This window comes from Electrona antarctica, assembly GCF_951216825.1.
Source record: "Electrona antarctica genome assembly, chromosome: 19".
Lineage (NCBI taxonomy): Eukaryota > Metazoa > Chordata > Actinopteri > Myctophiformes > Myctophidae > Electrona > Electrona antarctica.
The window spans coordinates 31,725,513-31,751,353 of record NC_136800.1 but is presented as its reverse complement, the minus strand read 5'-3'; the positions used below and the strand labels follow the sequence as shown (position 1 = coordinate 31,751,353).

General features: G+C 41.5%; 1 protein-coding gene across 1 annotated transcript in view; it reads right to left on the bottom strand.

Annotated features, from left to right (window-relative positions):
* Positions 1 to 13,110: 13,110 nt before the first annotated feature.
* LOC306943116 (enhancer of polycomb homolog 1-like) overlaps positions 13,111 to 25,841 on the bottom strand; it is a 36,172-nt gene continuing 23,441 nt past the window's right edge. The window contains exons 5-14 of the mRNA XM_079529318.1: positions 25,544 to 25,692; positions 25,240 to 25,387; positions 24,327 to 24,491; positions 21,404 to 21,493; positions 20,451 to 20,599; positions 19,671 to 20,116; positions 17,306 to 17,424; positions 16,407 to 16,548; positions 15,525 to 15,888; positions 13,111 to 15,254 (exon numbers count right to left, since the gene is read on the bottom strand). Coding sequence (XP_079385444.1) covers positions 15,182 to 15,254; positions 15,525 to 15,888; positions 16,407 to 16,548; positions 17,306 to 17,424; positions 19,671 to 20,116; positions 20,451 to 20,599; positions 21,404 to 21,493; positions 24,327 to 24,491; positions 25,240 to 25,387; positions 25,544 to 25,692 — 1,845 coding nt within the window. The 3' untranslated portion in view covers positions 13,111 to 15,181. The remainder of the gene's footprint in view (positions 15,255 to 15,524; positions 15,889 to 16,406; positions 16,549 to 17,305; positions 17,425 to 19,670; positions 20,117 to 20,450; positions 20,600 to 21,403; positions 21,494 to 24,326; positions 24,492 to 25,239; positions 25,388 to 25,543; positions 25,693 to 25,841) is intronic.

Genomic DNA, 25,841 nt, shown 5'->3' with positions numbered 1-25,841 from the left:
AAGTAGCCTAGCGCCTACTGTAAATGTACGTTGTTACTGTCCACCACTGGTGAGTCCTAATACTGCCATCTGGGATGTTGAGGTTCCATCTGAAACTCTATCCACTCTGTGGCTTCATAGTTATTTCATTGATTGTGTTTTGACTCTAAAGTGAATGACTGAGGTCTTGCCACTAAGACTGTCTATATATGTGACACTTGACATGTTTTAAATTAATGTTAATGCTGTAAATCATTTGAATACATGTGTAATGTTTCAGTGTTTATATTATATATGCAGCACCATACATTGTAAAAAAAAAAAAAAAGGAAAAAAAAGTGTCGGAATTTCTGAGAAATCTTAGAATGTTTGGATTTAGAAATACCCGTTTTAATGTAACTGTATTGTAAAATTATTCTAACTGGATGTGTTAACCGCATGAACCCTAGCATATTCTGGGGGCGAACATTCGGCAAAAAAAAATGCATGGCAGATCTACAAGCCCAAGCTTGCAGTGGGACCCCTTTAAACTAAGTATACAGGGTTTAATGCCTATTAGAATATATTTTTTTAAATTCTGAGGAGTAGTGCATGTTTCCAATGTCTTCTGAAATAAGCAGGTTAAATGTTGACCTCAGTTGTATACTGCTACAATTGAAATGTGCCTTTTGACAACTTTGAATGTGTCTTCAGTTGACCATACAATATCCTTACTTCCTTCTCTTCCATCCCATTCCTGTTACTGTTATGTGTACTGCTTAAAGATATTACACTTGGGATTTGTTATTAGTTGATTGAGTCATGATAGCACCAATTAGTATTTTACCTACTGTATTGTCTGCTACAGCACTTTCCAAATGATGTAGCTGTTTGATAGCGTTGACGTCAATTGAAATATTAAAACATTTCATTCGTTTTCATTGTTGTCTTGTTCAAACTGTGGTTAAAACAAAAATGACAGTATCATGTCAGTAGCTTATGTTAGTATCATGATCAGTATAGTGTCAGTAGCTTATCATGTTAGTATCATGGTCAGTATCATGTCAGTCAAATGACTGACATGATACTGACCATGATACATGTTAGTATCATGGTCAGTATCATGTCAGTCAAAGACAAAAATAGGGGGCACGGTGGCACAGTTGGTAGTGCTGTCACCTCACAGCTAGAAGGTCCTGGGTTCGATTCCCGCTCGGGACGCTGTGGGTGCTGGCGGCGTGTTTCCTCCTCCGCGTCATCAGTGCCCATACCCGAGGCGGGGTTGGCGAAAGGGCCTTTCTGTGTGGAGTTTGCATGTTCTCCCCGTGTCCCCTAGGGTAGTACTAGGTACCCTCACAAAAACATGCAGTAATCCTGGTCTCTAAACTGCCTCCCCCTGGCCAGCCGGGGCACCTGATGGAGGGGCAAGGAACTGGTTGGAATAACGTGTTCCTTCCACGCGCTACGTCCAACCAGGGAAACTCCCCCCTGTCAGGTGTAAAGGAGCGACTTGGACACTCAGGCATGAAGGAAGCATGAGTTCAAGTCCGTTGCTCTCCCCATGTCCCCCATATATGGGGACTAGGTTGGCAGAGGGTGTGTAGAGCCCAGGATCACATTAGATAATTGACACAGGGGTGAAAAATGGGTTACAAAATCGTGGGATAAAAATTATAAGAAACAAAGACAAAGATAATCCATCCTTGGTGCTGAGCCAAACTGCAAAAGCAGCAAATCATAAAGCAAAAGAAAGGGCTCACAACTCACTTTAGATCAGTGGTTCCCAAAGTGGGGTCCGGGTACCCCCAGGGGTCCTTGAGGGAGTTCCTACCAGGGGGTCCCCAGCTATAACTCAGATAGTGTAGTGTAGTGTCAATTAACATAGGGGTCCGTAGCCTAATTCATGTCTGGGGTCCTTGAAATTATATGGGTTGAGAATCACTGCTAGAGCCGTAAAAATGGGGGTCCCTGGCATATCTCTTAAAATGGGGGTCCGTGGGCTAATTAGTGTCAATTTGGAGGTCCTTGACATGAACGTTTGGGAACCCCTGCTTTAGATGCTCCAACAAAACAGCACTAAAGCAACAACATTTCAACATTGCGGTCTTCTTTTTCCCCTGTAGAGAAATGTTTCTTTTGTAGTATCATGTTATCATGGTCATTATCATATTGAAGATGGACTGGACATGCTCCATTGAGGCACTAGATGGCGCCATATATCAAGGCTCCTATCCAACTGACAGTAAAGTGAATTCATGAAGATTACAAAAAATTAGACTGCATACAACCATGTAAATGTATTCACTATTCACACGCCCGCACACCCGCCCACCCACACAAACACATTTTCTTTGTCATTCTTTCAACCACTTTCAACTGTTCCCACACACGTAATAATTGAATAATGGCCCTGTTTAACTCCCTGGAAAAGTGTTCCTCTGGGATTACTAATCTATCAAGCAGGTTGGTGTGAGATAGTTTAGATTCGAAGTTGATTGTGTTGCACCAAAAATACCAGTTTACAAGCTCTCAACAAGTCACGGCGCACAACCAAGTATAATAGTAGGCTATCACCAGTATTTAGCTCATGTTAAATGGTGTGACACATAGCACAACAAACCAAAAGAAAATGTATTTCCATTAATGTATTTACTGTACAATCACCACTGATCCCACATGTCCTTGAGTTGACCTCTGAACTGCAGTCTACTCGCACACATTTGTCTTGCATAAGAGACCTTTGGTAATAAGTCCTTGTGAAAAACGAATAAGCCATCATCATGTGTATTAATTCATACTTGAGCTGTGTTTCCCAAATGCAGATTTAGAATGACTTACAGTGTTACTAGTGTTGAATGTTTAATGGACCACAATGGAAACAAACCTTTGGCTTTTTTGTGCCATCATTGTTTTGTTGTGTTGTTAATCCATTGTACTGCGGAGGTGAGCTTGTTGTGAGTTGTGAGTCGTGACTGGATCGCTGTGGCTCTACAAACCAGCTCGGAGAGTCTGGTTGGAGGAGTGCAGTGGGGAGTCCTTCACCCCGGCCCCCAACCACTCCATGCCTAGAGTCCTTGAATGTCTACACTGGCTTTTGTGTGAACTCCAGACAAATTTTGAGTTGCTTGATTCAATATTTAGATATCCGATATTCATGTTATCAGACACGCCCCCCTCCAATTTAACCCCATTGATCCTCAAACTCCATTTGAACCGTGTTAGATTAATTGGAAACACTGGTGAGTGACAGCTAGGGTCCTAATGTGTAGGGCAGGCCTGTGTGAGGGGTTGTGTTTTGGGTGAAATACCCCTTCAGGTTGTCAAACACCTCTTACTTACCACTGATATTCCTCTGAGCAAGGCACTTCATCCCAACTCCATGGCTGTGTGTGGACAGCAGCAGGGCATCTGTTGGACAGGAACACTGATGTCTTCATGACATGGAGACAAGTCGCAAAAGCCTTTGAAGAGCTCCCATGGTGATTCTTTCTGTAGCAGTGAACAAAAGCCAGGCATACTGTATGTACATTCATGCCTGCACACATAGCATCATTGAGCAAGCTTATAGATCAATAAATGATCTCTCTCTCTCTCTCTCTCTCACACACACACACACACACACACACACACACACACACACACACACACACACACACACACACACACACACACACACACACACACACACACACACACACACACACACACACACACACACACACACACACACACACACACACACACACACACACACACACACACACACACACACACACACACACACACACACACACACACACACACACACACACACACACACAACTTCCCCTCCAGGGAACAGGGGGTACATAAGCCCTACACGTACTCCTTGTGTTGAGAACCAAAGTGTGTGGGTGGCTATGAAATTAAGATTCCCTTGGACAATTCACCACAGCTTTGCTTTTGCTGGGTGTTTATTTTTGCTGACACAATGGAAAACTGTAATTGTTAAATCCCGTGCCAAAGTGGCTCCGATATAAAGTATGTTTTTCTTACTCTGGTGATTTGAACAAAAAACAAAACAAAAGAGGGCTAAAATGTACACAGTACATGTGACCATGTACTGAATTATTGTATGCTACTGTACTGGTTCTTTGTGAATGTTATGTATGTATGCTACTGTACTGGTTCTTTGTGAATGTTATGTATGTATGCTACTGTACTGGTTCTTTGTGAATGTGAAAATGTTATCCAAGATTGTCGCTGATGGAACTGACAAAGATTTCCAATATCTGTCACCTGTGATCAGTTAAATATAGTATAGTATGTAGACATGTTTCTCAGTGATCACGTTTCAGTAAATTCATTATTTTTGTATGATACTTTTTGTCGAAGATATCCTTATGCCCTAAACATTAAAGTAGTAGACAGTTCACCCCAAAAATGCTTATTTTCTAGGCTTCATGGGGTGTGTAATTGATAGAAAATAAGTCATTTCTGGGGTGAAATCTCGGCAGTTTGTTGTTGCTACAGTATAGCTCGTCAATAACCAACTTGTTTCTGTTACCACCATGCTCTGTCATTGTCCTGTTACCACCATGGTGTCATTGTCCTGTTACCACCATGATGACATTGTCCTGTTACCACCATGATCTGTCATTGTCCTGTTACCACCATGATCTGTCATTGTCCTGTTACCACCATGATGTCATTGTCCCGTTACCACCATGATGTCATTGTTCTGTTACCACCATGCTCTGTCATTGTCCTGTTACCACCATGCTCTGACCACTCTGGTACATTGTCCCAATAAGCTGTTCAAGAAAAAGGCTAAAAATAAACAGTTTTCTTCATTATTCCAAATGCCTCACAAGATGCTACAGACGCAGATCCAGCATTCATCGTTGTCTTTTGATACCAGCCATCTCTTTCCCCAACCTCCCCGTCTCCTTTCTCATGTCTCCCCGGACTTGGGACGTCTGGGCACCTCAATGTGACACTGGCTAATCTTTCCCAATATGTGAAAAAGTAAAGAATAAAAGTATGCGTTGGAAGACAGTTTGAAATAATGCAAAGTATGCATGATTTGAACATGCAGTGCACACACACACACACAGTCTCTTTCCCTCTCCCTGTAGAAAGTCAAGTTGAAGGAAAGACAGAGAATTTGACAGATGAGAGCCTTCATCTGAGAGAGAAGAGGAGCGCCTTTGTATTTCTGTCTGCTCATAAGAATCCTCTTCTGCTATCTCTCTCACACTCACACACCTTGCCATGCCTGAGTGGCTTTAATAGAGCAGTGTGTGCATACTTCTATTCTTTACTTTTTCACATTGAGAGTGTGTGTCTGTCAGTCTGTGTGCACATGTAAATGCATGCATATGTGGATGAAGTGCGTTTTCTCTTTCAAACGTGTGCGTCGGGCGTGTACAAATCTTTCCAAGAGGCCTCTTAAAAGGCAGCTGCACACTCTGACCTCTGCGTCGTAAAGGGAGAGACAGAAAGGCTCTGTTGTGTGGTAACAGGACCGCTGTGTCTGTCTGAACGTAGATGGTTGCTAGGCGTCTGTCTGTCTGTCTGTCTCACTGTGGAATTGATTAATAGTCACGGTCAGATGTATTGACAGGTGCACTGCACACTGTCTCATTCAGTGGTGGAAAGTAACTAAGTACATTTAAATGGTAAATGGTGCATTTATATAGAGCCTTTATCCAAGGCTCTATATGCCATGCAAGGTGCCATGCAAGGTACCAACCAGCACATCGGGAGCAATTTGGGGTTCAGTGTCTTGCCCAAGGACACTTTGACATGTAGACAGGAGGAGCTGGGATTCGAACCGCCGACCCATGGATCATTGGACGACCTGCTCTACCTCCTGAGCCACAGTCGCCATGTCCATGCAACGTGTTGTGTATTTTTTAAATACCTACGAAATATATCATCTATTCTATTTTTTTTATTCTATTTTTGCAAAATAATTTGTTCTTGAAATTGAAAGGCCATTCATAATGAGTACTTTTCCATTCCGTTCATTCAGGTTGTGTTGGCTGAAGCCCACATGTACAATGGATGGATTCGAACATTTTAACATGAAGGTTATTAATCAATTGAATTTAATTGAAAGGGAGTTGTTTGGAGTGTTATGTGGCATATGTATACATTATACTTGCTTGTTCATTGACCAAGACATATGTGGGAGTACACTGGCTTCGGTATGACTCAAGTTTAAATTGAGAGCTCTGCTTAAACAGTACTTTTTAGTTTTTAAGAAAACTCTAATACGCAACCAAGCCATCCCACAATCACCAACACGGCAAACTTTAACATCTTGTTCCCTTCAGGAGTTTAGACACCACGTCTGTATGCCGTTAAAAGTGCTCCAGGTTTTACTTGAATCGTTTCAGCTGAAATGAAGCAGATACAGCGTGAGCCGTGACACAGGCCGGAATGGGAGTGGTGGTTTGGAAAGAAACATCCCGTACATACTGACAACTCTGTACATCTTGATGTGTGCACATTACCATTACTTTGATTTGATTCCAGATAGCAAGGTTATTTCCGCTCTTGTTCTTATCTCATTAACCCATTAAAAACACTTTATACTTTGGCTAAAACATGTCAGATCTACAAGGCCATGGCGCATCGTTCGAATAGTCGACATTTTTTGAAAATGTTTGAAAAATATTTTTTAAACCACATTTTGTTTACTGTCAAACTAGGGTTTTTGTGATTCTGAATCCATTCCAAGCAGTAGTTTTGCACAAAAAACACTCCTTGGGCTAAAAACGTCCATAGCAGTCATCACAAATGTGATGAGGTCATCACATTTGGCCACATTTGGGCAAGTGCCTATGGCCGAATTTAGCTCAAGGAGTGTTTTTCGTGCAAAGCTAATGCTTGGAATGGATTCAGAATCATGAAAACCCCCTAGTTTGACACGTCACATGCTACTTAAAGCATAATGAAATTTAGAAAATGTTGCATTATATAGGTTGTCAATGGGACCATCTTGGATTAAGGCAAATTTAGGGTATTAGCAGTGAGCAGATCAGATTTTGTATCCTGGCTAGTAGACCTAATGTCCTATCAGAATCAGTTGAGAAACAAAATAATCCAATTTTGTCCAGACTGAAAGAAGGCTTATCCACTTAATATAAACCCCATACATTTGTTGAGCGGAGTACCTCAGGGCTCTATTCTAGTAGCTTTTCTGTTTTCACCCTACAAGCTTACAATGCAATGCTTTGTAAGCTTGTAGATCTGATATCTTCTTTTAAAGGACCACTTTTCAACCTATCTTCATATAATTGGTCCTCACAAATGATCATGATAAAATAGCACCATTTCTTTCTACTCGGTCTCATAGGAGGGCTGTGGGCAGTTCAGAAACCCGTCCACCAGTGACATCACCGATGGGAAATCCAAGCTAATAGAAACGGCAGGCTTTCTAGGCTTTCTGGGTTTTAAGCCCAAACCACACCAGTTGCGACTCCTTGCAACAAAACAGTTTTATGGCATGTCACACAAATGCAACTCCTTGCAACTACCATTGGGGATAATGGTTGCGAGTAGTTGCATGTTGCAAGGAGTTGCGACTTGCGAGTAGTTGCATTGGTGTGGTTTGGGCTTTATTGAGCGACTGTGAGGTGTTGTCAGTACTACTCTAACACTTAAGTATACCAAAAGGAGATAATGGCCTTCCATACAAGATTTGTGTTGTGAAAATGTGAAATTAAAAAGATTTAAAAAAGTTCACATTTGAAAATAGATGTACAAGCTCACAACGTGCGTTTGTGAGTGACCCATTGTGAGCTTATAAATTATCCATTTTAAACAGATATTGATGCTACTCATTTTGCTAGGCAGCCCTGGAACCCCTTCCAGGACCCCTGGAGGTCCCTGGACCCCTTTGAGAACCACTGCATTAGATGATGCCAAAGGTGAACATTATTTACAGTGCTGCCCTCAACACATACACTGTAACCACGAAATGCTGTGTATACTTAACAAGCTCATACATATACTAGTATACTTTATAAGTCTACAATGCTTTCTTATTGCAGGAAAGTAATATTTTTCTTCACTTAATCTCTTATTCCGTTTTGTAAATATCTGAACAGAACCAACAGAGCCAATTACTAAATACATAAATCCCCAAAATTAAATTCACTCCAGTTGGTTTGGTCCAGTGCCACAGTCAGGCAATGATGTCACCAATCTAATAAATTGAGAAATGCTGGGCTGCACCCTCCGAAATATTTGTCCTCCTGCATATGAACAATGAACAAACAAATGATTAATGCTTAAATGTGCAACCAATTTACCAATAAAGAGAACTGAAATTAAGCCATGCTTGTATTTGCTCTTCAATAAAATTGAGATTAAACAGCGTATGCGTTTGCTTATAAAGCTGCAATAAGTAACTTTTATGTCCCATCGATAGAATTTGGACCACGGTCTCCCACACAAGAGACCACATTTCTACGACTCTTTCAAGAAGGCATCTGTGCTTGTTCTTAAGAGCTTGAGGCAGGGTTCATCAATGTGTCTGTAGCAAGTCTTTAATTTAGAAAAAATATATATATATAGTTTGTTATTTTCCTTGTTTTATTTTGTTCGTGTAATGTGCGATGAAAGCACTCACTGTACAGATGAGACGCAATTATTTAAATCAAACATAGAATAGACTTTGGCCATGCTTCATTGATGCATGTATAGTCTCCAGGTAGGACACATATACTTAATGCAGAAATAAGCTACTGTAAAAAATGTGTATAGACACTATGTCTAAGTTTACCAGTGTTTCTGGTAATATCATTTATATATATATATATCATTTTCTGGTAAAATAATTTTGTATGTCCATGGCAAAAAATACTTTTGACGAAAATGTCAAGCCGGCATCACTACAGGAGTAGTAGTTATATTGTATCAACATAGGCCTACTCTACCATACCGTTGGGTTAAAATAGCATTTTATTAATAATTAAAATAAGTTTGAGAGTAGGCTCAGCTTTAAACAGAAGATATGTTTGTTGGAAACAAACAAAAGGTGACAAACCTAGACTAGTTGGTATGTGACGATACAGCTGTATTTATAAAGCAAAACAAAGGCAAAGCACAGCATGTTTGGTTGAGGTTAAGGATGACAAACCAATTGTTATAGCCTAGCATAAATTGAAAGCATGTACATTTATGGGACTTTGTCACAGAAATGTGCACAACATAGTGAACATGCAGGCTATATTTGGCACACAATACAATACAAAGGAATGTTATATCATCCTGAAATGTCTGAGGCAATAAATAAGGATTACCTACAGCTGTGTGGTCTGCTGCTGTCCATAACATTTTCGATTTCCATTCATGCAAACAGTTGAGCTATAGCACCAGACTGGGGTCAACTTCCAGCAGGGGACCTGGGGGCTGACAGGGACCCTCAAAGCAAAGGTGTCATGAGGTTCTGTGGGTCCAGTGTGTCCAATGGGAGTTCCCAGAGTTCCAAGTGGCGCCCACTGGTGGCAAACATTTTGGTGAGACTAGAGCAGTGATTCTTGAACATTTTCATGTCAAGCACCACCAAATTAATATGTATCCACAAATCCCCATCCGAAAATTGGTTGAGAGAGACTAGATTTGTTTTGTTAAATTGTTACAAAAATATTCCAAAGAAGTTATTTTCTTCATTTTTTATATAGCACATCTATACAAGTTGTAGATATGCTTATTTTCAATTATCCGATGTCTGTTAAATCTGAATGGGTGGCATTAAAAAAATTGCACCAGTGCATCAGTCACATGCATGTTAATAATTATTTAACAGACCATGTTAAAGACCATTAAAATGCTGTGCATTTCGATTAATTGTAATTCCATGTATTGAATAGATTCAGTCAATATATTGAATGAAGTTATTCAATGTTTGGATGACATGGGCTATTCGAGGTTGCGTTTCTGCTTATTCTAACACAGATACAGTGGTGGAAGTATTTTTTACTCAAGTAGCAAGAACACATTGTAGAAATACTGTTACAAGTAATAGTCCTGAATTAAGACTTTGACTTAGTATTAAAGCATTGGCATAAAGTAACATTTTCAATTGAAGATCAGTGGTTAATGCATGCAATTAACTAGTAACTAAAGCCGTCAAATAACTTTACGTACAATATGTGTCTAAATAGATGTTGTGGAATGGAAGGATAGTCTTGAAAAATGAAAATACTCAAGTAAAAGTACCTCAAATTGGACTCAGTAGAGTTACTTAGGTAAATATACTTTACTGTCCACCACTGCATGGATACAAAATGTGGAACGCCCTACAAACGGTCATTAAGACATGGAAATCGGGCACCTACGGACGGCTGCAATTCGAAACTGGCCCCCGTAAAATCTGAATCGCCTACCCACCCCTTTTCCCCCCCTCACTGTATGTTTTCTTCCCCTTTTTTACCTACTATGATGATTTCCTGTTTTTGGCTACATAGAAGTGTATATTTGTACGTCTCTAAATGTTATATGAATTGAACATGGTGTGGACCCTATTGTAAACAAGTGTAATGCTTTATGGTGTCGTCCACAGTTAACAGTTTTGTATTGAGTTGTGCTTGAAATGTACTGTAATTATCCAATCTGTTAATAAATACTTCAATCAATACACCTACATTCCTCAGGTCACATGCGCTCACCTGCAAAGTACAGGCAGTGTTTCAGTCAATGAAGAGTCTTGTTGATAAAAAAAAAAAAAAGTGCAGCTTTGAGCTGGTTAGTAATTTTGAAAACGTACTTTGCATGAACAGCTGCAGCAGCACTGTATAGTCTACACGTGGAAACTTCAGTCTGAAAGTGTTCCGTTGACTTGTTCGGAGAGTGGTTCCAAAAGTGGTGGGGTCCGGGGCCTCTTGGGGGCCGCCAAATCTCTATTTTAGTTTTAAAATAGTCTAAGGTTCGTGTAGTCAAGCCTCCAACACAAGATACCTACCGATACCCATCCTACTAACTATTGTTTACCCATTTGTGTCAGAGAAGCTTTTCTCATCTCTATGCATTTAGACCACTAGAAGCAGGCAATGAAGGCCGTAGCCAGATTCATTACAGACAACTTGACATGTTCCATGCTTATTAAAACTGAGAATTTCAACATCCCCCTGACACCACGTCGACTCTCACTGGACTTCAGCATCAGTTTTTCACCGGAAGAGGCAATTATATGGCCACATCCCAATAAGATCTGGTAAGAAGCTGAGCAGAGGCAATATTTCTCTGGGCGCAAACTGTTCCAGTCAATTATTTTTCACCCTTGTACCAAAATTTCCATTTTAGACTAAATTTACATTTAAATAGTGTCCCTTATCCCCCTCCCACCCACATAATAATTTGTTTACCTCAAAACTATCCCCAACTGGCTGACTTGGGAAAAAAAAACATGCTTTTGGCATAGTTGTTTGGTGGTTTGTTCATGATTGGGTTCCTGAAAGTTGAAGAATCAAGCTATCATTTCCCCCCTCTAGGCAAGCAAAAGGTATTTTCTGAGATTATAAACAGGCAAGGCAAGTCAACTTCATGTTTCAATGCAGCAATCTGATGTAAAATGAGTTTCATCTTGCCTTGTTAAGAGATAAGAGTGGAAGGGTTTTGCTGGGATCTCGTTGCAAAAGAGATTTCAGCACTTTCAGCAGTGCTGTTTACAGTTCATATATCAGCTGTATGTGACAATACAAAGTAATGCACAATTTAGGCTCAATCATACAACCAAATATTAAATCATGCAAGGAAAATGTCCTTGATGTACAAGGTAAAAAGTAAAACAGAATATACTCACACAATATGAATTATGCTCACCTAAATGTAGACTTATTGCTCTTGCCCATGAATTACAATTAGGGATGCACAATATTGATTTTTTTTTAAAACAGATAACTTCCTGCCACAAGATCATATACACATACATAAATAAAGACAAGGTACATTTAACATAGCTTTGACCCAAGCAAATACAGTATATTATATATGCTTTAAAGAGATACAAAGGCCCCTCGGTGCTTTGTCAGCAGATAAAAAGATTTAGAACTGCAAGCATATGAAACTATATAAAAATGTATCAGGATGTCATAATTCCTGATATCGGGCCGAGAATTGTGCATCCCCAATTACAACAAATAATTGCTTGCACTGGCTGCCTCTCATTGCATATACTCTTAACTTGTGATATTTGAGTCCCTTTGAGTAACCTTTGATTCCCATTTATGTTAAACTAAATCAAATGAAACATACCTCGTTATTAATGGGCGGTTTTGTTTTGCCAGGAAAGTTGAACTTCATGGATTCACTGTAGTACACTGTAGTCTGCACCGCATTCCAGCTGCTGGTTGTGCCGTTGTGGTTGAGATGTAAGGTCATCGTAAAGCAACCGTTTCATGCAATGTATGTGTACGTATACAGTCCATTACTGAACTACGCATTAGGCAATACATATTAATGAACGGCATAATCCTCCATTGCTCCTTATGTATCGATTGTCCAGAATTTGGGTTGCATAGGTATAATTTATGGCTGAAATGGAACTCAAACGCCATACTGTAAATGGCTGTTACGAGTCACAACCCTGGGTCTATATAAATACATGGGAAGTTGGAAGTCTTACAAAAGGTATAACATACTGTATGATGGTATATTTACAAACAAATCTATAGGTTATGCATATTGTATATATGTTGCATAACCTATAGATTCAAGTACAGTTCTTCCTTAGTTAACTTTGATTTCAAATTATGCTTTGTATGGTCCGTTAATATTAATCTTGCAGCAATATTTTCAAAAGATGCATCATTAGTCTTCATATGATATGATTATTAAGGCCAGGCAATTTTCACTCCGATGGCAGTTATTTGCAGAAATTTACATCCTATTATTATCCTTCAGTCATTTTGGTTTGAACAGAATGGATAGTTGAATCCTCTGCGAATAAGTAATTGAAGCAATGTTTTGTTAAGGTATTATTCAGCAAGACTTCCGAGTCCAGTACAAACTGGAGCCACAGCAACACAGGAGTACATCCTTGGAAAAAAGTCACCGTGTGAGAAGTGCTAATGACCCCATGCAATCATACTCTCATCCTTAACAGAAGGTAAAAACAGATACAGGACAAGAACAAACCAGACATGCTAGTCAAACACACATAATGCCCTGGGTTTTTATTTTGTTTAGTGAGAATTCTCCATGATTTGTGTATACTTGTGTGTGGGGAGGGGGATTCTAATAAATGAAAAATAAAAGATAACTTAAGATTAATATACTCCATCATCAGCAAGGGTGTCAATTAATAACAGATCCACAAGCCAATAACACGTCATGACTACGGAGCATGAATTAAGTCTTAAGTCGTGAATCAGGTAGGCCATTGGAACGGGCGTTCAGATTGTGGTCCAGACAAAGAGAAAGTACAAGTAGCCTTGTTCAATACCCACCTCTTCACAGAAGAGCTCATTTATGTATAAATATATACTTGTTTATTTTCCAAAGAAGGCACCCGATAACTTTCGGTTCATGTCCTCACAGCCTTCTAGAAGCAACAACGATAAAAAACAAAAACAATTTTATCTCATGGTATCCCCCCCTTCCCCATCTTAATTTTCCTTCTTGTACTACTTTATAAACTGGAATGATGACTTGTGTTGAGAAAGTTACAGAATTTTCGTTCCTTAATGGCCTTTCTTTTCCTGCATTTTAGATCAACAAGTAACAAAAGAATGAAGAGGAACATACGGTAAGATCACGGTAAGAAGGGAAGATTCACAAAATCATCGGGAAGAGGGGATTATCTTTTCAGAAAAAATAAATAAGATTAGGTCCAATGGTGGTCAGGAGAAAATAAAGCAGCATGATTAATCAACAAAATAAAACAAAAACATAGTGCTTAGATAACGTAAAAGTAGCAATGGCTGGGGGAAAAACAAAATAAATGTATCTCCATTTCTTTGTTACTTGTCTCTGGAATAAATTGTGAACGGTATAACACGATGGGAAGTGATGAACCTACTGACAAAACTCATGGCTACACCACAAAATACCTGAAGAACACTTACTTCCTTCCCACTCAGTATGATCGCCTGTCACCACTTATTCCACACACACACACACACACACCGCGATAAGTATAAATGCATGTCACCACTGACTGATCCAACACACACACACACACACACACACACACACACACACACACACACACACACACACACACACACACACACACACACACACACACACACACACACACACACACACACACACACACACACACACACACACACACACACACACACACACACACACACACACACACACACACACACACACACACACACACACACACACACACACACACACACACACAAACGAGCAGCGCTCACAAATTGCTTTTGAAACCTCATCCTCTACGGGTGGTCATGGCAACATACAAAAAAAAAAGAAAAAGAGACAAAGTTCATATCTGGAAAACGGACTACACCACAGTAACCAATGAGTGTACAGTGTACAACAAAAATAAGATGAAAAGAATAATTAAACTGGGGTGTGGAGGGTGTGTTGTACAATAAATAGACCCAACAGCAGGTTTCTGCACCATGCACGTTGATGACTCACATTAATTTGTGCTTGTTTTGTGGTTAATGGTTACAACTCTCACAACCTCACACTTGCACCAGTTGCAGTTTGTCGATTTGTCTTTTTAATTCATTTTCTTTTGTCGTAGTCTTTTTTTTTTTCATATATCCCAAGTGCAAAACATCACAAATGAACAATTCTGTATTCAAGTAATGTTATTTACAAGAACAGGGAAAAGGGAAGGGGACAGTAGGGGGTATTACAAATATGCAGTACTGTACATATAATTGCCATATCCATAATTTACAGATGATCTCTCTCATTTAACAGTAACAAATAGGAAAAGAAAAAAAAAAGAAAAAAAAGATTAACAAACAAAAAAGCAAAAACAATGTACGAGACGAGCATTGCAATTAAGTCCCAAGAACAGTAGCCATGGAAACAGCGTGCCGTAGCGCATTCCGCCCGCTGCTTGCATTCACGGCTTATTTCATTTTCTCTCTAGACGATGCATAGCACCTAAAAACAATGGAAGTTAGGTTTTCCTCCCTGCTTCGAGTGTGCCAACACACACACACACACACACACACACACACACACACACACACGACACAAACATACACATACACACAAGGACACAGTGCTACGTGACTTCCATGGCCACTGTGTTGTCCGTTAGACTGTTTAGTGCTGGCTTGTCTTGATCGTGATTCTCCCTGGAGACAATTATTAACAAGGAAAATAAAAATCAATTATCCTCGAGACAGGACAAAGGAGCAATTCACTTACAATTCCACTCTTGGCTTTATAATCACTTGGGGAGGTCGACAGTATTTTCATTTTCATTAAGGGGGCAATACAAATGCTGTAGATTTATAGTTGATTACAGTGTACTTAACTTTGGTGCACATGCAAAGTGCTGTAGAATAAGAAAATACACACACATGCAAGTAGGAGAGCAATAGGTAAACAAACACATAACTCACCTAGGCACCATATCCAGGGGTGGAGCTGAGGCCGTGGAGGCCATTTTCGGCTTCTGACAGTTGGCGGTCACCGTGGTAGCGTTCGCGGCGGCGGCGGCCAGCTTCAGGGCCGAGGAGGAGACGGCGGCGCTCAGCGTGCGCGGGGCGTGTGCGCGCTTGGCTGCGGGCACGCCCAGACGCAGGCTGCTGCTGTTGGTGGTGGGGTTTCCCAGCAGGACCCGACTGGGGGTTTTGGAGTTGGGGACGTGGTGTGTGGTGGTGCCGTTGTTGTTGTTACTGGCGGTGGTGGTGGGATGGAGGAAACCTGGGGTGGTGTTGGGACATGGGGACGCTGTGCTTGGGAGGTGCAAGCCCTTGTAGACACCTGGTTGAGATTGTGGGGGGGGTCAATTGTTTTGGGGGAGGTTGGTGAGATAGTCAAGAATGAGACTTTAGAAATGAGGAGGCATGGGACAGTGACATCAGTTTTTAAACTGTTGGGCCCCTGGGGACTTCTATGTGCGGTACCGGTAGTTGCTAGAATGGCAGGAAGATCAGGTGCAAAAAAAAGCTACGCCTACTTCTATGAAAACAAATGTCACTGAGACACAGGGTTCCCACACATTTTTACCAATGAATTTCCAAAACCTTTCCAGAATATTTAACCCAATTTCCAGACCTATGTAACAATCATTCAGTGCAATAATGAGTCTTACTCCTATGTGCAATGCCCAAATAAAGCATAGAATATAGAAGAACGCATTATCTGAAATCATGCAGCCTGTTCGGTGAAAAACGACTTGTTACATATTTTGTTGTGTAAAGTAATACAAAGCTGCTCTTAGAACAACAATAATCTTGACTGTACTAGCAGACAAGCAGCTGCACTAGCTGTGCTGGTACCTGAAGGGGACAGGATACCGTTGATGCCTCCTCCCAGGCCCAGATCCTCCTTGGTCTTGAGGGCCAGAAGTTGATCCGTGGTCACCAGGGCTGACGCTGCAAACTGGGCGCTGGCCTGGTCCAATGTATTCGTGGCCCTACCCTAAAACATGGGAGGGACAGAAGACCTTAACAACTTTGTATGGCAGGGGAAATCGACTCACAACACTAGTTTAGACCAGGGGTTCTCAACGTTTTTGGCCGGGGACCCCCGGAAATGCTTTGGCAATGTCTCGGGACCCCCGCCCCGCCCCCCAATATAAATTGACTGCTACAATAACCTTAAACCATTTTGGGCGGGAACCCCTTTTGGTGTTTTAAGCATTGTTATAATTTAGCTATTTAAAAATAGCAGATCTACAAGCTCATAGCGCGCCACCGAGTGGCGCGCTACGAGCTTGTAGGTCTGCTATTTCTGAAAAATCGTGAAAAAAAATAAAAAACAATCTTTTTTTTTTTTAAATAATTTGGGGACCCCCTAAAATAATTTGGCGACCCCCCGAGGGGTCGCGACCCACGGGTTGAGAACCCCTGGTTTAGACCACAATGGCCGGCAGGATTGATTCATCTATTTATCACGCATTGCCAAGGTTTTCCGCTTGCAACCCTTATTTTGAAGAGCCAAACAAAAGTAGCTGCCAGACAAAAGTAATTCTACGCTTACTACGTTTCTGGCGGGCGCCGTGTTAAGATAAAGACGAGGGGGAAGGTAAAAGGTGACAATAGAGAGATGCTTCAGAGAAGGTTGAGATACAGGTGGAGTGTATGAAGTGGTCTTGAGATTTGGTGCATTGCTCCCAAACAGAGTAGGGGAATGTAAAAATGTTAACGGAGGTGTGCGTGCGTGCCTTGTGACTGACCTGTGTGCTGTTGGCAGTGTTGCTGCTGGCTGTGTGTTGCTGCTGAATCTGTTCCAGCTGTTGTCTCTGCATCTGTGCCAGCTGATCCTGATGCTGCTGGTATTGTTCTGCTGTGACAACTGGGACACACATTTAACAGCTCTTTAATGATCACACTGAAGACTGGTTAAATCCAGTCTGAGAACCGCTGACGGTGGCTGCTAGAATAGTACGAGTTTGGATGATATTTTAACCTTTGATGTCGTTTATAAGGGGTTCTGTCCTAAACGGGGGATAGCCCTTTGTTTTCATTGTACAGCTCCCCGCGTACCTGCCCCAATCTCTAGCACACGTTTTTAACATTGAAGTTAATGAAACTATTCTTCAACCTGGATACTCAAGACCATCACATCACAGATACAGAATGACGCCGCCACTGAAATCGCATCGGCTTCATGCTAGCAACAATGCTAGCCAAGTCAATGTAGTGTCAAAAATAATAAGAAAATATATGTACGGATGCATGCGTATGTGTGCATGCGTGTATATGTATACACACGTAACCAGTTCCTCATAACAACAAATGAATAGCCAGCACTTTAATTCTACTCCGCATAGTGAAAGCTGCCAGTGCCTTAATGAATTAAAGGTTCCAGGAGGACTTCGGAGTGCTGGAGTCTTTTTGAGCCGTGCAAGCGGCAAATTGCATTTATATAGACAGTCAGTGTGCTTGTTTTTGTTTCTAAAAGTTATGTCCTCCCACTAAATAAAGTATAAACGTGTTTAAAAGTAGTTTGCATTCATTCATCTCAGCAATAGTTTCATACCAATCAATGAGTCACAGTAATAAATGCTGATGGCATTATCTCAGCAACCAAAACTGTCAAGGTTACAGTCTAAACTTCCAAAATGTGTGTTTATGTGAATCTCGATTCAGCTACAGATTGTTTTTTATTAAATCACATGAAACCTAGTTTTCCAAATCTGGGGTGAACATTTGGCAAAAAAAATAATCTACAAGCTCATAATGCGTTGCAGATCTACATGCTCACAATGTATGTCACGTGAGCTTGTAGATGTGCTATTGTAGATCTGCTATTTCTGGCGAACAGATGAGGTATAGATGGAAAATAGGAGGGGGGTTAGAATAGGTCCATATGGTATACATATCAATTAAGTGGTTAATAAACATGCCAAGCAAATCCTGAACATTTCCCTCCTAATGTAAAGTGTAGTATGTGAATGTAGAGAGTCTCAACCAAGATCAAGTTGTACTTCTGTCTGAACTGCACTCCGGTTTACCACAAGGTTTTTGCACTGCCTTGAACATGGGCTACAAAATCTCCAGGCTGAACATCCCCCTCCTGTAAGATACCTCAGTAACCTGACACAGCCTTTCAAAAGCTGCAGGTCACTTGCCAAGTTATAAATCCATCATATGACTAAAAGCCTAAATACAAAAACAAAGAGTTGGGGTGGGCTATGATTTCTTTATCTAAATGTAGGCGTATGTTGGTGCAAACTGTAAAGATTATCTCACTCTATACACTATACAATGCAGTCAACACTCCAGTGGTGTGTAAGGAGATGAGCCAGAGCCAACAGTCCACCCACATAACGTTGGCTGTTCCCCTTCTACCGTTTCAGCTTAAAGTGAATTGCATACATGTCCAACTCAAGTGTGAAATGCTTTATGAGACTTGTGGGTTCATTCCCTGGAGCGCAGCCCCATGAGGCCATCTTCAAAATGTGCATGTAGGTAAACTGAGCTAAAATTAACATCCGTGGATGTACTGTGCCTAACCAAACACCAACAATACATGGAATACGGTAGAATAAATGTGATTTTTTTTTACCTTTAATTCATGGAGGATAAAAAAAAAAACTGGCAAGGTGGCTATAACAATACGACCATTCACAATAGCAGTGCAGACAAAGAAAGAATAGAAATGTACCATGCTTTAGAAACTCACACCGAAGACACTCAATCGTAGCAGCATTACCAATGGAAAAACATAAAGACCAATAAAAGGAACAAAGGAAAGAAAACGGCTATGCAGGGGAAAGAGGAATTGATCAGACATCTTTTTTCATTCTTGGACAATCACATTACCTCTCTCAAATAGCTTGGCTCTTAGGGGAGAACCTACTTCTAAACTCCAGCCAGCAAAAACTTTGATTAAGGGCTTCAATGCCAATGGTGTGTGTACTCATGTGCACACGACTAATGGAATGTGTGCAAATGCACATGGTAGCATGTAAGCCCGAGGTAACCACAATGAACCACAACGTTCCTGAACGGCAGTATAACTGCACACTGCTCCACCGGCAGTTTTAAATGCGTGTGACGGAGTGCACCCCGTTCGCCTGTCTGGTCCCAACTCACCAGCGACTGGGGCAGGTGGGGCCACCCTTCCCCTTGCGGCGACCCCGCTGGGAGAGGAGGCCGCGAGGCTGGCGCGTCTCAAGCCCCGGCTCAGCCTCCTGAAGAGCGGGTGGGCGTCGTCTAGCCGGTGTAGCGGCAGCGTCCGCGGCCTGAAGTGCCTCCAGCGGCACGCCTTTATGTTCAACAGTATCTGACTGAGGTCCGTAGAGGAGGAAGAGGAGGAAGTGAAGGAGGAGCTTCTGTCCGAGGTATTCGTTTCTGAGGTACTGGCGAGCTTGTCGGCAGCTGGCGAGCGCAGCGTCGTCGTTGTAGTAGTAGCTGTGGTGGTGGTAGGAGGCGTCGAAGGTGTGGGAGGCGAGGAGAGAGGAGACGGCTGGAGCAGCAGGTCCGGATTCAGTCCGTGAAACAGGTCGTCGTAGTCCGTGTGAGCCCGGTCCAGCAGTATTCTGTTGAGGGAGTAGCAAAGTCAGCATTCTGCCAGATTACAACTCGCCAGTAAAGTCAAACGTACACACATCAAACACACTGCTTTTGATCAAAACCATAGAGTGCCAGAGATAGAGTTATGAGCCACTTTAGTAGTAAAAATCTTGTGCGAAACACAAGATCACACAAAAAAAAAATACGTCTTGGGCACTGAATGTGAATGTCTGAAGGGATCTCCATCCCTGATGATGTCACGAGGCATGACCATATATGGAGATGTGGGGTGACGGACTGACCGAAGGGAAATTTTTCATAGCAAATGCGAATTAGCCGATAAAAAAAAAAGGACCAGACCTGCCGCCCCTGCCGATGCGTCGTCGTGCCAAACCCAGGCAGGTCCGTGGAACCGTTAGTGTGGTGAGGCTGTAGCGATAGCGGGCATCAGCAAAACCACCCTCCCAGGGCCCACACCACCTCCAGTTACGAACACACTCCTGGTGAGCCTGGATAGAGAGAGAGTTAAACAATAATATAAATGGGGTTTCTAATATGAATAGATCCAGGCCTTGATTCCGATTGGCCGGGTTCGGTTGTAAAATAGTTAATAAATACAGACCTAGGACCAAATGCATTAGCATCACCGCGCCAACGTTTATTGACAATATTCAACCTTGGATTACCGTTCGCAACTCTATCACAAAGGTATGTCTTTAGATGCTTTTTTAAACCACTAGGATGGACTGAAGGTGCCGGTAGGAGGATTGGAAACTCCCAACATTGTGTCCTGTGTTTCCAGGAGGTATACAATGCAAAAAACAAAACCATGGTTTTGTTATTTTATTGTGCTCTGTATTGCAGTTGGTTATACCAATACCACTTGATTCTACAATCTACAACATGATGGTGGAATCTCAAGTTAGGACAATACAAGACCAACTGATCCAAATAATTCTTAGATTTTAGAATCTATTTAGACCTGCCTCAGGTCTAAATGGGTTAATAAAACCAAAACAAACCCAACTAATCTATTCAAAAATAAAATAATTATGTTGCTACATGTATAGCAACAACTAATGATACACAGAGGCAGCTCCCGGATTCAAAGGCAAAACAACGGTTGCACCAGGTCTAAATGCTAAAGTTTCCCTGCAAATTCAAGCAAATTCCAGGCAGTTCTAGCACTTTGTATGGTGTGTGGTGACCACAGTGTCTGGCTGAAATGCTTACTGTGCAGCCTTAGCCTTGTATAACATGTATTCTACTTTAAGCCGCCGAGGTGCAAATGTTGAGATTAAGGGTTTTCTTACAGCATAGTATTGGCAGCCTGCCTTCCTGCGGAAGGCGAAGTTTCCATCTGGGTCATTTTCCTCCTCTGCTTCCGAAGAGCCAGAGTGCAGCTGCAAACAGAGGTCAGGCAACAGGTCAACAGGCAGGTTGTGATAAACAAGAAGATTGATTTAAAGCAATCCTATCCTAGCTAGCGTGTGTCAAAAATGTTGGTGTCACCCTCGATTGCTCCTTAAAATTTGACAAACAGGGCAGGGTGATTAAAAGCACTGCTTCTTCCAACTACAGTATGATTAATTGCCATGGTAAAAGCCTATCTCCCTGCTAGGCAATTAGAATTCATTGCTTAGGCGCCTGCACATAGTCTAGAACACTGCTGCTTGCACAGGCTCCCTGACAAATATAGAACCATTTTAAACTTGCGTTATTCGTTTTTAAATAGAAAAATGTTCCATGTTTGCTAATGTGTTTCAGTAGCCACTTTATCAGAAATCCCACAATATTTTTTGTATAGATTAGATTCAATTTATTGTCACTGCACATAGTATACAAATACTTTGACAATGAAATGAAGAGTGGCGTCTAGCCATAAGTGCAATATAGTAATGCAGTAAATGAGAGAATAAATGCACAGTATGTACAGTAATGTATACAGAATAATAAATAGAATAAATAGTAATGAGTATGATGGTAGAACCAAGCATAATCTGGATAAGTACATGAGACGAAAGAAGAAAGAAATATGGTGTGAAGAGTGGCAGCTTTGTTTGGTTGTGTCAAAGTAAAACCGCCCACATGTGTCCCTTCACATAACCTGCTTGCTTCTTTTTTTAAATATTTCTTTTATCCCATGATTGTGCAACCCATTTTTCCACCCAGTGTCAAATATCTAACGTAATCCTGGGCGCTACACTTCCTCTGCCAACCTGGGGGGGGTCAGCGGACAGAACTCATGCTTAACCATCTCCCTTTCTATTGTTCATTATTTTGTGTCATTGATATAACAAGGATTATAATTTAGGGTAATTTATTTAAATCTGTTGTTGCCACTGTAAGGTCAGAACAGACTTGTGTTTTCCCCATTTTCTAAACAAATGAAACATTTGGAAAATCTCAAAGGTAAGATTAGTGAGAGCAACACGTTTTTGGTAACAGAAATATTGAAAAGCACAAGGGAGAGGTTCAAGGCCGAAGGTGCATGAATGGCATGCCGGCTTTTGTGTTCCCCATTCAGTCTCTCTTATACATGGAACAAGGAGACCTTGAACAGGTTGTGTAAAATGGCATTGTGTGAGAATGTACAGCAGTTAAGAGTATGTGTAAGAGGTAGGGGTGTGCATCTCTCCCTTACAAGACGATTCGATACGTATCGATACGCATGGGCTACGATGCGATTCGGGGACGATACATTTTATATACAGAACGATTCGATTCGATTCAGTCCAAATCGATACGATTTCGATTTTGTGGAACTTCATGGAATTTGATGCGATTGGATACGATACGTTGCGATCTGACACATTTAACCTTCTATAGATTTTTTATTTGAAGCTAGATCTATAAAGAATAGGGTTGGGACTTCATTAAAAAACATCTAATTAATTGGAGGCTTTGTGATTGATTAATTAATCTCAATTAATCACATTTTAATCGCATATCAATAGGCCTATTTGACCTGAGCAGTGAGCTTTTTTTTCAAATGGATTTGGATATGAGTGAATCAATGAATAGTGACTACATAAGCATAGGCAATAAAACAAGTAGTAATAATAATAGTGATAATAATATTATTTATATAATGCTTAGACACTTTTCAAGGAGAACATGAGAAAACAAATAAAACCAACTTTATTAGAGAAAAACTAAGACTATGGAATAAAATAAATGAAAGCTATAGCAATATTCCAGAGGTGGGTTTGAATTTATAGGTGGTGGCATGTCTGAGTTTTGGAAGTGCATAGTTTGACAGGTCTGACTGCCTGCTGTGGACAGTGAAACCCTGACCATTAAACACGGGCAGACGCAACGATGTTCCCATTCGTCTTTGTGTCTGCTCGTGTAAACGCAGCAGCGAGTGTGAGGGGTTGGGGAACGGATGGAAAGTACATAGTGTATAAGGAGGACTCCTTCTAACTATATGGACGTTAAACTAACGTTAGCTCCCATGCTAGCTACTAGCTAGTAGCTTCCCTCGTCAGACAACAGAACACCACCACAGATCGGGTGGAAGCTGTTGATATCACTGCTTGTGCCCGTGGATGGGAAATAAGATTTAAAAGGCTATGGAAGCGAGGATGAAAGCACAGATGTGTGCAATAAAGTTGTGTCGGATCTGCCTGTGCACCCCGTCCGCTGCTCGTGTGTTGTGACTGTCGCTGGCTACTGATGCAAAGTTAAAGAGCGTCATAAGCATGCGCCCTTCCTGCGCTGGAAGTAGCAGATCTACAAGTTATCTACCCGTCGCAATGCACAGCGCTTTGGGCTTGTACATCTGTGTTTTTCCCGCAGTTAGTTGAATTATATCGATTCACAACTTTAGGATCGAACCAACGTTTGATCCAGACGCTATTCTGACCGATCCAGACACACGTGCATCGATGTAGTCGTATCGTTGATGTTAAAATCGATTATCGATTCATATCGATATTATTTGACACCACTAGTAAGAGGCCATGTCCAACAAGATGCATTATCCTATGCATCTTGGCATTTTGAATCGTTTACAATGAGAGCTTCACATTTCATTTTGGAAACCCTGAGATTATGACGAGGCGCTGAACGTTTGTTTTGCGCTCACGCCGCACGTTCACATGTGGGGAATTTATTTGCTTGCTGAGAGCAGAAATATTTTCAACTTTGGCAGTTCGAGGTGTTTTTCGGTGAGCACCGTGGCGTTTTCAGCTGGGGAACAAAATGACTACAGGTCTGTGTGGGTGTTTGTACCTGTGAGAAGGGCTCTTCGTCGGAGCTGGGGAAGTCGTACTGGTTGAGGTCCTTGGCGTTGAAGACAATGGGGCCCGCATGGTTGCCGCCCCCCGACGACAGTGGCAATACTTTCGGCTTCTTCTCGTATTTCCTTTTTTGCCGGACGACTTCTGTCTTTTCGGGCTGAGAGGGTGGGATAGAGGCCACATTCATTAACATATTATCTACCCATATGCTTTGCATCATTTCATACAACAACAAAATGCAGAGAATTGTTCCTTTTGTGCTCAAGATAAGACGTAGATATGTTTATGAAGCGGGGGGGGGGGGGGGGGGGGGGGGTGGAGAGAGAGAAAGTGCACAAACAAGTTTTGGACCATTATTTCTTAAGCACTCACATGAAATGAATAAATCAGTGGTTCTCAAGTGGGGTTTGGAGACCAGCAGGGGTCCCAGAGGGGGTTCCAGCTAAATGTGTTAACCCATTCTGGGCAGGAACCCCTTTTGGTGTTTTAAACATTATGTTATACCGTAGCTATTGAAAAATAGCAAATCTCTGAATATATATTCTTTCAGAGCAAACGTTTTAAACTCAAATATTTGCTTCTGGGGGGTCCCTGGAACAACATATTTTCAGATGGGGGTCGGCGGCTAAATGCATATAATTTTTGGGGTTCTTGACATAAAATATTGAGCATCACTGAAATATAGGCATTTCAGAAAACCGTCAGAATTTAGAAGACATTTTTAAAATTTCGATGTCAGGCCTAAATGGGTTAATATAGCATCAAGATATTTCATAGGTCAGTATTTGAAAATGACCCACCTAAAAACTCACAACTTTTTTGCGATGCAACACGTGAGCTTGGTTTGACAACCACTGAACTAAATGAAACGTCTCCTCTTTAGCCAGATTGTCTCCGGGTCTCACCTTGATCTTGTAGTCCTTATGGTCCATGTGGTCGGGGTGTCGGTACTGGTTGGCGAGTGGAAGCAGAGGGATGATCTGAGGTTTAACCAGAGCCCTCTGGGCCAACGCCTCCGCTAGCACCTCACCACCAAAGTCCGACATGACGTTTCTGGATGGACAAAAAACAAAAACAAACGCAAGTCATGGCAGGAACAAGATTGGTTTTTATTTTTTTATTTGTATGCGAGTGTGTGTGTGTGTGTGTGTGTGTGTGTGTGCGTGCTTTCCCAGTTTTAATGGGTTACGGTGTGCGCCGTGCGGTTACCTCTTCTCAAAGATCTCCAGTGTGAGGTGGAGCAGCTCTCTCTTGCTCTTCTCTCTCCTCTTGATCATCTCCAGGATGGTGACGGCTCGGCTCAGGTCCCGTCGCAGCTTCAGCATCTTCTCATACGACCCCTCTTCATTCTTGCGGTTCTGATGGCGGATTTGGATATCGGCATTAGAATGAATAAACAATTAAAATATATTTAAAAAATGAATTAAAATCACAATGAACACCAATAATGGATTACGTGGAGCTTTTCAACACAGCAACACAACCAACAAGTGGTAAGGTGACAATT